This window comes from Panthera leo, chromosome C1 (assembly GCF_018350215.1).
Source record: "Panthera leo isolate Ple1 chromosome C1, P.leo_Ple1_pat1.1, whole genome shotgun sequence".
NCBI lineage: Eukaryota > Metazoa > Chordata > Mammalia > Carnivora > Felidae > Panthera > Panthera leo.
The window spans coordinates 42,728,712-42,742,957 of NC_056686.1; the positions used below are offsets into that span (position 1 = coordinate 42,728,712).

At 55.6% G+C, this 14,246-nt stretch overlaps 1 protein-coding gene across 8 annotated transcripts in view; it reads right to left on the bottom strand.

Annotated features, from left to right (window-relative positions):
• LRP8 (LDL receptor related protein 8) overlaps positions 1-14,246 on the bottom strand; it is a 75,805-nt gene that overhangs the window by 38,111 nt on the left and 23,448 nt on the right. For all 8 annotated transcript variants that reach the window (XM_042951362.1, XM_042951361.1, XM_042951360.1 and 5 more), the window contains exon 3: positions 2,671-2,793. In XM_042951362.1, coding sequence (XP_042807296.1) covers positions 2,671-2,793 — 123 coding nt within the window. The remainder of the gene's footprint in view (positions 1-2,670; positions 2,794-14,246) is intronic.

Genomic DNA, 14,246 nt, shown 5'->3' on the forward strand with positions numbered 1-14,246 from the left:
TAAAAGCACTGCCATTTACTCCAGCACTGATGCTTTGCCACATTTTTTTCATTTCATCCGTGTAACCCCATAAGGCAGGTGCCATCACTCCATTTTACAGATGAGTAAACTGAGCCGTAGGGAGACTGGCCAACCTGCCTGAGGTCTCACAGGACCTGGACCCAAATATATCACACAACCAAACCCACTATACTTTACTATTGCCTGGAATCTTTCTTTGAGCTGGCATAGTCCTTAGGAACCTGGTAGGCTATAGAGGCGAATCTGGTAGGCTGTGGAGGTTGCTATGGCAACACCAGTTAAATGAGCAGTGGGTCAGCTACCAAGTTCCCCATTTGGTGGGGAGGCAGTGAGCAAGCCTGCTACCAGGTCCCGCTGCCCCCAATTCTGCCTGTCCCTTGAAGTCCCACTCTGGCCCACCTCCTCCAGGCAGCCCTCCTTATCCACAGGCCTTGCCTGCCCCTGACCAATGTAACTTGGCACAAGAAGTGGGATCCTGGGCCTTGTGCCCCGGCTGGGACAAAGAAGGTGCTAGGAGTCCAGGAATCTTAGATCATGGTCTTTGGAATTATGAGATGTTAGAAACTGAGGCCCGAAGAGGGATGGGAAAGTGTGCAGGATCTCACAGCAAATTCACTGGGAGAGCCCAGAGGAGAGCTGGGGCTCCCAACTCCCAGGGTGCAGCCTTGAGTCCTGCTCCCACGGGCACTCCGTTAAGCCTGAGAGCCTGACGAGCCCACTCGTCTTCTATCACAGAAGGCCGACCAGCCACAAGCAACCTGTGCGTCCTGGAAGCAAAGCCCCCAACTTCTCTGGGCCTCTAGTTATTCAACTGTGGGTACAAAGCAGACCTGGGAGGCAGGAGGGGGGAGGCTGGAGAGCCCCTGCCAAGGGATAGGAAGGCAGCAACTGCTACAGGGAGAAAGCCAGAGGGAAACGTGGGGCAGGGCAGGGAGGAGAGGGAGGGCGAGAGGGAGGATGAGGAGAGGGGCAGGCAGAGGAGGGAGGCGGTCCAAGAGAGTAGGGGTGGAGAGGGCTCCGGAGATAGGGTAAGGGAAGATGAAAATGGACACTCACACAAGGAGGCAGAGACACAGGGAGAAGGGGGAGCCTAGCTCTCAGGCAGCAGGACAGACCCCAGTAATAACGGTGATGAAGCTCCCCCCATCCCCCTGCTGCCTCCTTCGTCCATGGTGACTGCTGGAGTGGGTTGGGATGGCCCAACTGGCTGACTACAGTCCCCCTGCAAAGCCCCCTGTGGCCACAGCCCCTTCCCCACACACACACTCCCAGCCATATGCAACTCTGCCCCTTGTTAGCCAGGCAGCCTCCGGCAAGTGGCCAAACCCATCCTGGCCTCAGTTTCCTTCTCTCTAAACGGGGATCCGAGACTGCGCTGAAGAGGAGAGTCACAGTGGGCGTGGCTAGGCTTTGTTCCTTCTGCAGCTCAGGAGGAAGCTCAGGACAAGCTCCAGAACAGGTTGGCCACGTGGGGAGTACGAAAAGGATAGGGCGGATGGCCTGGCCAGGGAAGGCAGAGGCAGCCGCGCAAGGAAACAAGGGAGCCTCCTATCTTGGGCCAGGGTTGCTCTTGCTCTCCCTTTCTCTCTCCCTTTCTCTCTCTCTCTCATGAGGAGACCGCTAGCTCTGTTGCTAAGAGACGAGGAAACTCAGTTATCACCAGCCACAGCCCTAGACAGGGACAGGACGCAGGCCTCCACTGTCCCCACCTCTGCATCTGGGGCAGATGTGACCCCTAAGGAGTGTGACTTGGGTGTTCACCAGCCCTACCCTCCTCCACGTGCTCCCCGCTCCCAACCTTTTGTCTCAGTTTTACTCTGCTGAGGCTCTGCCTCAGGACCCCTGGGTCCTTCCCCGCCCCCTTCTCATCTCCTTTTTAATTTAACAAATGTCACGGAATGACCTGCCGGGTGTGAGTTTGCTTTGAGGATTAGGGCCTGGAAAAGAAATCACGGAGAGACAAAGCCCTGAGTGTGGGAGGCGGGCCTGGCGCTTGGCTCTGGCCCTCTGCCTCACCCCTGGTTGCCCCTGCTGCCACCCAGCCTGCCATGGAGGCCAGGGCTCCTGGGTTCAGCCAGCTCAGGGCAGAAGAAAGAGCAGAGGCCTCAAAGTCCTGGCTGGGTAGTCTTGCAAAAGTCTCTCAACCTCTCTGAGCCTCAGTGTCCTCTTTTGCAAAGGCTGCTGCGAGGAGAAGATGAATTAATGCACACTAAGCGCCTAGCACACAGTAAACATGTTATAGGCTCCTGCTGTTACCAGTACTGCTAGAATTATGATCAGAGCCCTCCAGAAAAATTGTGTGTGTGTGTGTGTGTGTGTGGCAGAGAGCCCCCGAGGATATGCTCTGGGTGCTTCTGGGCAGAAGGGCTGTTTCTAGCTCCTGATGCTCCAGGAGCAGGGCTCAACCTGCAAGAGGCCTGTGAGGAAGTTACCAGAAACTAGCACTGGATACACCTGGCTTTTTGCCAGGGGCCCCCCAAGGGTGTGGCAGAAGGTCGGTGTGGAGTTGTGTCTGACAGATTGCCTCACTTGAACCTCCCAACCTCCCAGCAAGGAAGCTCTGATGAGGAAGCTGAGCCCCGCCCCCCTCTCCAACCCCAACCCTCCCCACATGCAGCCCCCTCCCTCAGCCCTAGGGCCAGGACTCACTGCACGTGGTCTCTGCCTCATCGGAGCCATCGGGACACTCCTCCTCGCCATCACACTTCCACCTCTCCGGGATGCAGTGGCCATTGCCACAGGTGAAGTCGCTGTCCGCACAGGTCTTCTTGGCTGCGGGGCAAGGAAAAGAGCGTGAGGGGCCTGGTGGGCACAGGTTTTTTCAGGATACAGTCAAGTGGCACTGGGGTGCCCAGGATGTGCTCTGTCTGAAAGCAGGACCCTATGACCTCCCACCACCCCACCAGGCCACGGAGTGCCTCGCCTACCAAGAGAGGACAGGAGAGAAATGCTTAGTCATTCCCCAGGCGTCTGCTGAGCACCAGGTGGAGGCAGGTGACACCTGGCCCTGCCTGCAAGTTCAGGAGCTCAGGTCCAACAAGGGTGACAGGACCCATCCACCAAGGGACTGCCTGTTCCCCTGTCATATTCCTCTTCCCCCGAAGTCCAGTTCCACTGCCACCACCTCCAGGAAGTTTTCCCCCATCGCCGATGGCAGTTACAGTCACCCCTTTAGCCATTTCTCAGTCCCTTTACTGGCCTGTCCTGCTTCCCCCAACCAGGCCCCTCTGGAAGCACCAGGGAGCTGTTGCTAATGAATCCTAAAAGCAAATGATTACTCTGAGACAAGATTAATGAGGTATGTTCTGTTTGGAGTGATGAAAAGAGCATCTACTGGGTAAGAGACCCAAATCAGTCTCCTAAGAGTAAGAGGCACTTAGACACTCTGGAAGGGAGGCTCCACATGGGGGTCTGAATCCCGGCTCTGCCTCTCTCCATCTGTACGACCTTAGGGGTGTTACCTAACCTCTGAGCCTCTGTTTTCTTAATGGGAAGAAGAAAACAAAAAGGCTCTGAGGAGGAGTGACAAGCTACAATGTGTGAAGCATATGGAAAGAGACCCTGGCACAGAAGGTGCAGTAAGCAGCAACTACTGCTGTTTTTATGGTTTCAGCCTTAGTTCGAACAAGCTAAGGAAACAGGTGTTCCATGCCCTCGCAGGGAACTTATGTAGCAGGCTGAGATCTCACAGCTGGTAACAAAACTGGGATAAGAAGGCAGGAACATGGTTTGCCTTCCTCCCTGATGGAACTGGCCTGATGTTCCTCCAGGGTAGGGATGCTGTCATATTCAGCACAGGACCCAACTCAGGGTTGATCTCAGTGGGGACAATGAACTGTATGGGAACATGGCTCCCACACCTCCAGGGCCGGGACTCACCTGCTCCCAGGGACGCTTCTTCCCAGTGACCAGCGTTGAATTATGTAAATCCTCCCACGGGCCCTCTGGCTGCCTCTGGGGCCATGCAACTGCTCTGCCTGGCCTGAACAGCCTGGCAGGGATTTGGGGACAGACCCTGGGTCTCCTGAATCCATTGTATTTCTGCCTTTCAGTGGAATCCTTGCAGGACATCTGCATTCTGAGATGAATTTTTTTTTCACCCTTTCTTTAGAAGAATACCTCTGTCTGTTCAGGGCTAGCAGAAACTCGAGGAATCAGTCTACCTATAGATTGGGCGGAGGAGTGGGGTCTGAGGCCCAGAGAGGGAAAGGGGCTGGCCCAGGGAAACATAGCAAGGCAGGGATCAGAACCACCTCTCCTGGGGCATCTGGGTGGCTCAGTCGGTTAAGTGTCCAAGTTTGTCTCAGGTCACGATCTCATGGTTCATGAGTTCAAGCCCCACACTGGATTCTGCACTGACAGCTCAGAGCCTGGAGCCTGCTTCAGATTCTGTTGCTCTCTCTCTCTCACGCTCTCTCTCTCTCACGCTCTCTCTCTCTCTCTCTGCCCCTCCCCCTGCTTGTGCGTGTGTGTGCGCTCTCTCTCTCCCCTCCCAAATAAATAAACATTTTTAAAAATTAAAAAAAAGAAAAAAGATGGGGCGCCTGGGCAGCTCAGTGGGTTGAGCATCTGACTTTGGCTCAGGTCATGATCTCACAGCTCGTGGGTTCAAGCCCCGCGTCGGGCTCTGTGCTGACAGCTTGGAGCCTGGAGCCTGCTTCCGATTCTGTGTCTCCCTCTCTCTCTGCCCCTCGCCTGCTCACACTCTCTCTCTCTCTCTCTCTCAAAAATAAATAATAAACATTAAAAATTTTTTAAAAAGTTAAAAAAAAAAAGAAAAAAAGAAAGCACCACCTCTCCTGCCTCCCAGTCCGGATCCCCAAGCAGCCCTCCCTGAGCCCCGCACCGAGGAGCTATTGTGGGTAATAGATACCAACACCACGGCCTGAAATAAATACAATTACAAACCACAGCACGTGGGGCATTTTGTAACATGAACACCAGAACATCCCTTCCACAAGAAGCTCAGCGTCCACAGAAGAGAAGAAATGTATATACCAATGTCTCCCTCATCCTGTTCAAACCTTCTCCAAGTGCATTCTGTGTGCCAGTCTCTGTGCTGAGGAAATCTTGACACAGAAGTGTTAAGTACATGCCCAAGGTCACATCTGAGTGGGAGCAGGGCCACAATTTCACTTCAGTCAGATACCCCTCTACCTTACCATGGCTCCCCCCAAAAAAACACTCAGCAGCATCAGATTTGGAAGAAAAGCCTCAAACTAGGTGGGAAAAATCCCATGGCAGCTTTGGCTTGGCATTCAGTGAGACTGCCTCTGTGCCAGGCTCTGCACTGAGCACACAGAAGAGAAATCAGCCCAACCTGCCCCCCGGAAACTCAGTGTGGGTGAAGAACGGGCAGAACCCAAAAGAGCAAGGTCAGCTTGATGGAGAAGGTGATAAAGGGGCTCTGTCACTGGCCTGGACCAGCCAGACACTATCCAAAGACCCTTTCCTCCCTCCTTGCTGGGAGCCTGGGAGCGAGCTTGGCCTCCCACGGTGTGCCAAGCCCTGAAGGCACCTGGCAAGGAGACCAGGGCAGCCAAAACACCATCATAGTCCTGAAGGGCGGCCTTGAGACCAAACAGGCTCAGGAAGGAAGTGGCAGCCTCAGGAATGGATGAGTCCTGGCATGTTCTGGAGAACAGATTTGTTCACTGTCCTGACTGGTTTGGACATTTTTCACCTTGGTGCTCTGGCCCGGCACCTTTCACCCAATATCCCAGTGACTCCTCGAATCTATCCTGGTAGTGCTGTTAATCCCATTTTACAGAAGAGGAACCTGAGGCTCAAAGAGGTGAGGGTGGTAGGTGGCAGAAGTGGGATTTTAATTCCATGAGCTAAAGCTTGAGCTCTTTCCACAGGCTCTTTCTAAGGTCCTCAGGCTCAGAGGACCCCAGAAGAGCAAATGCAGTATGATCAGTGAAATAAATAGCTCTCGGGTCCCTGGGGCCACAGGACAAGGCAATGAGGCAGATCAGGCACACAGATGAAGTGTTCCCTTGGAATGTGCCCAAAAGTGTATGCCAGAATAACTGTGGGCCTGCGACAATCTATCTCTGCTAATGGACCACCCTGGGGAAACTGAGGCAGCATGACCACTTTCAGGTTGGGGACCAGACTAAATGCCCTAGTGGGCCACATCTGTAACCACATGGAAAGATTTGGAACAAGAGCTGAGACTGAATGCTGGCATGGCCCCCTCCTCTCTGGGTGACCTTGGGCAAGTTCCTTCCCTCTCTGGGCAAGTGGGGGGTGGGGAGGGTGGCTTTCCCATGAAGCACTGCTACAAGAACAAAAGGCAAAAAAGGCTCTCCCAGGGGATCCCAGCAAGCATCCCAGTGTTGGGTCATTCAGTGTAATGAGCCCGACAGTCCCTCGTCAAGAGGCTACATCAGCCCTGCCAAGGCATGCCCGTCAGAGCAAGCCATGCCAGACCCCCATTCCTAGCCTTGGCTCCAACTCCCAGGGTGATTCCCCAGCTGGGCTTGAGGCTGTGGCTCCCTGTTTCCAGGGATTTATTTCCTTCCATGCCAGTCTGCCCCTTGGACAATGCCCACCTCTGTGAGCCCCTGTACTCCACAACCCAGGAGCTGTACATAGTCATCCAGGGTCTGCGACATCATAATCTGGTGCCATGGCAACAGATGGGCCGCCACAAAGGATTTGGGATTCCAGAGGGTGGCGGGGAGGAGCTGACCCCAGGGCAGAGTTGGGGAGAATGGGAAATCCAGGACAAAGGAGGGAGGCGTTGCTACTTATAACAAGAACACAGGCAGAGGAAAGCATCAGACAGTCCATGGTCAGACAAACTACTCTGCTACTTGGGCTGTGTCACCTTTTGCAAGTTACACAACTTCTCTGAGCCCACATTCGTAGCTAATATCCTTGCTTTGCCAAACACACAAGGCTGGGGGAAGCAAATGGGCTGAGGATGGTATCAGAACATTATAACTGAAAAGCGCAAAGGTGCAAGTTTGAGGCGTGGGAAGTCAGCAGCCCCAGCTGCTGCGTGTGTGCGACATCGGGTCCATCAGTCACATAGGGCCTGCCTCCTCATTTGGAAATGGAGGTGTGGTGCTGACTGAATCTTAAGTCCTGCTCAACACCCAGAGTCTATGATCTTGTGCAATTATTATGATCACGCAGCGCCTCCCAGCTTCCCCACCCCCGGAGGCCTCCTTCCCTGAGACAATAAGATCCTTCCCTCTGCTGTTCCCCACCCACGCTCATCCAGCAGCCCCAGTGCAGACAGGGGGCTTCAAAACAAAGATCGGTCAGGGCTGCCAGGTGGAGCTGCTTGGTGTGGATTCCTCTTGGCGATCAGTGCTCTGTCCAGGCAGAGCCCAGGGTCTCCAAGGTCCCTCCCTCTACAACTCTCCCATTCTGTAAGGCAGAAAACCAAGGCCCAGAGAGAGGTGGCTACTCAAGGTCACAGCACATGTTTGTGGGAAGGCTGCACTTGAGCCCTGATGTATTCTGACTCTGTGGCCAGGAAGCCAGGGGGTGGGTCACCTGACCCAGCCCAGGCATTAAAGACTTCCCGAAGGAGGGGACTATGTTCAAGGAAGAGGAGTCGGCTAAACCACCCAAACCACGGGAGTGAGGAGACCGACAAAGGGCATTCCAGGAGGTGGGATAACGGCCTGGGGTGTGGGGGAGCCAGCAGAATGGCAATCTGGTGCAGGAGAGGAGGCAAGTGGCAAGGGACCTGGGAGCTCTACCATGCCGGCACCAAGCTGCCCCTCAGAGGCCCAGCACAGGGGCTTTACTTTCTCTGAGCTCACCCAGCCTCTGCTGAGCACAGGGGCTACTGCTTCGCAGCGCACAAAACCCATGGCTCCAAACTGCCTGGGCTTCCTTCAGGATTTGGTGAGACTGTGCGAGATGGATGACTGGCCCCTGGCAGAGGAAGAGAGAGGCAAAGGGGCGGGAGAGCAGGGGCAGCCATCCACCCAGATGTTTGTGAGAAGACTTGCTATTTTCCCCCTTGGAGATGCATGACCCCCACTGGCTTACTGAAGGTCCTGAGAAGGCCTGCAGATATCAGAATGACTTTGTTTCCTCCCACACTTCCCAAACCTGGTTAGCCAAGGGACATCCTTTGCAGGTGCCACTGTCTATTAATTTTCCAAGAAACAAATGGGCCAATAAACGACACCCGAGGGCATACTGCTGCAGTGCCAGCCCCTCACCCTGCAGATAAGAAGATGAGGCCCAGGGAGGGGAAGGACTGGCCTATGGTCACACAGCAGAGGCTGGTACCCAGGCTTCTGTCTCTGGGCCAGCTCCACCAAGCCATGAAAAAAAGGAGAAGGTATTCACAGACACTTGGCCGAAGCTACGGGAAGTCCTCAGAGCGGGGGCCTACCTGTGCAGAGAAGAGCAGGAAAGGGGGGATTGGGACCAGGCCACATGGGACAGGTTGATGAGAGAGATGTCAGGGATACTGGCCCTCAGGTTTCTGCAGACAGGCTGTGGGCCCCAGGGAATATTCTCTGAGGGCAGAGCAGAGACCCATAGGCAAGGTGGATTCCAGCTCAACACGATTGCTGAGGCACTTGGGTCAGTCCCTTCCCCTCCCACGGCACAGAGGGACTGATCTGTCCCCATTTCCTCTCCCAGGCCTGGACCAACACCGGATAGCTTGGCTCCGGCCCTGCAGCCCAGCCCTAAGGCAGCTGGGCCCCCTTGTACCCGGGTCGGGGAGATGAAAGGGCTGCTCCCCCCACAGTTACACTACTGCAGAGCTCGCCAGGCCCCAGCATTGCCAAGACAACCGCTGCCAGCAGAATGAAGATCCGGGGTGGGGGCAGGGGGCGTGCCAGCCCGCCCCTGGCCTACTAACCTGGCAGGCAGATTTAAATGACAGCCCAGGAAGCTACTATTAAACTGTCACCCCAGTCAACGGCACGACAGACCCGGAGTGTTCTCCGGCTGCAGCAACAACACAGCAGGAGTGAGAGGGGGAGGAGACGGTGGCCCAGAGCAACCTGCACCCCCTCCCGGGAGGCCCCTGTCTGCCTGCCCAGTCACCCGCTGGCCAGAGCCACCCTCTCGGGCTGTGGCGAGTCCTGGCACGGAGCTGCAGCACAGCACAGGGCCTGGAAAACTTTATTTTGAGGCACAGGAACCCTTTTACCAAGTGAAACCCCAACATATAAAACAGACAAAAATGGAGGTGCAGTACTTACTGGAAAGAGGGCGAGGGGAGACCCCATCGGCTGTTTCCCCATCATCCCCTGGGCTCATAGCCCATCCCCAGCAGCACTGGGTTCAAACCCCAACCCCTCCCCGGATGTGTGATGCTCCTAAGAACCCTCTGTTTAAAGACTCCATGGGTCTAGGTGCCTGGCTGTCTCAGTCTGTACAGCATGATTCTTGATCACGGGGTCTTAAGTTCGAGCCCCATGTTGGGTGCAGAGATTACTTAAAACTAAAATCTTAAAAAAAATAAAGATCCCATGGGTCTAATCTAACATTTAGAACAGCTTCCATGGATTTAAGATTGTAACTCTCTAGGGAGCCAAGGTTCTAAGCACATTGTGATCTGCTCACGCTCAGCCCCGTGACGGGACTCCAGGACAGTTATAGCATGAGTCACGCAGGTCCATAAGCTGTGGATGGCCTCCAATTCCATCCTTGCAAGGCACTGTGTCTCTCAATCCAAGCGTCCACACGCTGACAATCAGACTCAAGGCTCTAGGCGGTGCTGGAAAGGCAAATGGTTCCCACAGTGTCCCAACACCCACGAAGCGTGGTGGGCGGGGCTTGGCTCCCAGCTTTGTGCTGCCCAGCAGGCTCCAGGGCCTGGGGCCACCACCATCCATCAGCAGGTGACATCTGAGTGCGGTTCTCCCCCCCACCCTCTCATCCCACCTGGGGAGAAAGAGGAAATGAAGCAGCAGCAGGTGCTGGGGGGGCCCGGAGGGGCGGGCATGTGAAAGGTTTGAAGGAAAAAATGAAAGAATGGAGCAGTGAGCCTCAGAGGATCGCTCTCTGGTGAGGGCATCTTTGCATTTAAATTGGGCAGTTTCCCTTAAGATTTTCCAGGTTCTCTCCTCCTCTTCCAACTCACTACACGAAGAGGCTGCACATTTCTTAACCGGTCCAGATCATAAGACAAAACCAAAATACAAGGTATGGAAATGAGGTGTAGAAGGTTGGGAGGTTGGAGGTGAGACTGGATGAGAGGCAGCCACAGAGAGGTCTTCTTGGAGGAGGTGATTCCCCAGCAGGAAGGGCAGCTGAGGGATGGCTGAGGGGAATGCAGGACCGGTGGAGTATCCCACGGTTGACTGGCCAAGGACACAGACGTTCCTCATGAGCTGCCCACACTACCTTGTTTTAAAATGGAGAGACAGGGTCTCCATACTACCCTCAGCTGGGGGTCCTTGGAGGGGCATGCCATCCACTAGGTGAGGATGGAGAGGGAGCTCCAGATCGGGAGAGGGGCTAGAGCAAGACTTCCTGGCCAGACTTGAACCCTAGCCCCTTCTTCCCCAGTCCAGGGCTCTTGCCTCAACATCCTTAGCCCAGGTGTTCACCTGGATGCACACCAGTGCTTCCCCATCATTTCCTTCATCTCAGTGATCACCCCACACAGGGTCTGGAGCCAAGTGGGTGCTCAGAGAATATCTATGGCCCCACTCCTCTGATGGGCCATGTGACCTCTTCCCACTCTGCACGTCAGTTTCCTTTGTGAACAAATCTTTAAGGACACCCTCCAGCTGAAATTCTGGGCCAGTGACTCTATGACATAGGTGTTGCTGCCCCTCCAAAAGGATCACCTGGGACTTCCCACAGCCGAGTCCCTCCTCTGGGCCCCAGCACATCAGAGCTGCTCTCAGAAGCTGCCGGCCACCCCGGCCCCACCGTCACCAAGGGAGGTCCAAGCCCTAGCTGGGGTATGTGGGACTCCCTGTCGCCACGGGGAAGATGAGCGTCTCCGAGGGACAGACGACAAAGGGGTCTAACTGTCACAGTGATTTGTGGACACAGGAGGTATTGAGCCAGTGACAGCTGTAGGGGGTGGCGGAAGATGGGGGTGGGGGAGAGGGGAAGGGGATCTGCAGGGGTCCCTGGCTGGTGCCTGCAAAAGGACCAAACATTATAAGAGAGGTGCTGCTTAGATGATAAGGTGGCACTCAGCTCAGGCCCCAAGCCCTGGCTGGTCCCACCCTGGATTTGGGCCACCCACTTGGCACTGGGATTTTAGGGCCCAAGGAAACAGCTGGAGGGAAACTCATGGCACCCTCAGAACAGAAGCCTCCAGAGGGCAGGGGGTGTGGCTGGGAAAGCCTCTATGACCACCAGACAGAGTCCTGCCTGGCTCCCAGCAGCATACTGTCCCTCCAGTCAGATGGGAAGCAGAGAGCTGGCCCCCGTGGGGACTCAGCCTCCTCTGACCAGAGGACTTTCCTGTCTAACCCCAGCCAAGCCACCTGAGCCGGGGATGCACAGTTCTGCCTCCCTTGGGCAGACTTTGGAGCCTGCCAGGGACACCCACCTTCTGGGCCCTGTTCTCCTGGCACCAGCGCCCTGGTAGAAAGAGAAGCAGTTCTTCTGCCTCTTCCTCTGCGGGTGAAGAAAAGGCTCCAGATCCCACTCCAGCCAGGCTCGGCCCCCAACAAGCTGGGTGGCACCCGACAGACTGCTCTGGGCTCCACTACCTCTAGCCACTTCGATTTTAAGTAGGAAACCTAGGGTTCCCCAGGGCAGAACTCTGCAGCCAGGGGTAAGGAAGCCAAGCCAGAGGGGGTCGGAGAACACACAATGGGCAGGCACCGCCTCAGGCAACAGCCTGCGTTGGGCTTGCTGGTGGTCAGGGAGTGAATGATGGAGTGGAGACCCCTGCCTGTCTGGGAGGGGGGCAGTCGCTCCACCCACCCCACAGGCAGTCAGGGCCCTGCCCCTGCAGCAGTGTTGATGCAGCACCCTCTGCCTAGCAGGCAGTGGCTGAACACACTGGGAAGCAGTCCTGGCTAAGTGGAAATGCAAATGCTTTTGCCAATTAGGCTGCTAGGAGAAGTACTGCCCAGGAGGTCCCCCACTGGGCCATCCTGGTGACCAATGGGCAGCACATCTCCCGTCTCTGGCCTGGGGGTCCTGGCTGTATTATGTGACCTTGCCTACTCAGTGCCTTCTCTCTTCCTCCATGACATGGCTGGATTGGATAAGAGGATCTCTACGTGCTTTCCTTCAGAGGTATGGTGTTATCCACCACAAGGCCCAGAACAAGGCTGATAGATAAAGGGAACTGTGGCTCTGTCCTCAGGCCCCCTAAGTCCACTCCTGTGGCTCCAGATGGGGGGCGATAAAACCAGAGCCAGTAGCCATTGTCCTGCTGAAGGCCTCTCTGTAATCTGAAAGCCATCTTTCTTTCCTTGTCCTGCCAGGTTCCCATCTGCCCCAGGAGATGACCAAGTGTCTCAGTAGGGTCCTCACGGACACCTCAAGCTATACTGCTAGCTGCTCTGGCCCATCCCTGGCTCCCATGGGCTTCCACATGCACTCAAAGGTCATGGGCAAAACCGTGGGCTTCCCTCTGGCTACCTTTACTCGTGCAGCTCCACCAGGCAGGAGGTGCTTCTTCCGTCTCCACCCGGCAAACTCTCCCCACTCCTCAGCACTAGCTCAAGCATCTGCGGTTGATGGGGTCTGACAATGCCCTCCACCTCCAATAAGGCAGAAAGGAGGGGAGGCCCAGCCTGGGGTGCCAAGGGAAAGCATTCACAAACTCCATTCCCACAGGCTGCTTATCTGGCTGCCGTATTTTTGGCAGGCTAGATCTGGGCAGTGCCCGGGGCACGCCCTTCCAGGCTGCACCCACCTTGGCAGTCAGTGACGAGTTGAAGATCTGCAGTCCTGCTGGACAGCATTCATTTCCCGGTTGGGGCTCTGGGGAGGCCTCCCCTCCACCAGACTGGAGCAAAGTAAGCTCAGTATGTCATCCCAACGGCTCGGTCGGCCAATGACACATGGCTCAGGTACCACCATGAAGTCAGTCTCAGGGAGATGCAGACCCTTCATGTCTCATGGTAGCTGGGCCCTTAGCTACAGGAAGGCCCTTCACAGGGCTTCTCTGGGGGAGCCCCACAAACCCAGGCCTGGGTTGGGGGTGTGGGGAGGAGCCTCTGAGTGGTCTGGGCCTTGGAGTCCTGGGCACACTTCTCCAGGCTTCCCTGGACCTCTGCAGTGACCTTGGAAAAATCCCTTATACTTCCTGTGCCTCAGTTTCCCCATCTAGACATGGGAGGAGAAAGAAGTCAGGCTTTCCATGTGTGTCATTCATGGGCCTGCCTTGGGTACTCCGCCAGGTCAAGAGTGGAAGGGACAGATGAACGGCTCTCTAGGCATGTGGGCAGGGCTGAGTGTTACAAGCCCAGTGTAATCAGCACCTGATTCCAGGAGAGGTGGCAGGAGTGCTGCTGCGTGACGGGGACAGCAGAGGATGTACGAGGTTCTGGCTAGGTGCTCCATGTGGGGAGGGGAAGGACCTTGAAAGTAGGGGCCACAGAGGAGCTCTGAGAGGAGGAACTGCGGGCTATTCAGGAGACAAGGAGATGTCTGGCTGGAAACTCAGCAGAGCCCAAAGGAAATCTGCAGAACTGGGATCCTGAATGGATGTGGTGTTGACGGCAGGTTCAAGATCCCTGCCTCCCACCCCCCAGCTCCTGCACCTGGCTCTTCACAGCAGCTCTAGAGGATGGGCAGTAGGGGAGGGGGGCATCACTCTCTTTGAGAGATGAGGAAGTAAAACCCTTGAGAGGCAATGGATTGTCCCAAGGTCACAGGGCTTGAGAAGGATCAGAACCCAGTTGTCTTATCCCTAATGCTCTACAAAGAAATTGAGGGTGGTGAGGGTGCTGTGCGGCCTCAGACAGCCATCTCCCCTTGCTGAGTCTCAGTGCCCCAGCTGAAAACAAGGACATTGAACTTGGGAGTCTCAGCTCTCACCAGCACCTCCTCTCCTGCAAGTGGGGGCTGCTGGTGGGGCAGAGGGGATAACTGGAAGCCCAGAGCTGGACCTCAAAGAAGAGGTGATTTTGGCCGGCAGCAGTGGCGGCTGGGGAAGCCCACCCTGAGAAATCTTGTTTCATCCAGAAGTAAAAGGTAGATTCTAAAAGCAGATGGAGAAGACGGTTTCCTTTTTGGCTTTTTGGTGCATCTGGAAGGAAATGGGGTCCACTCTCTGAAGCCCTTCAACATCCCTGGGGTTGGGGCCA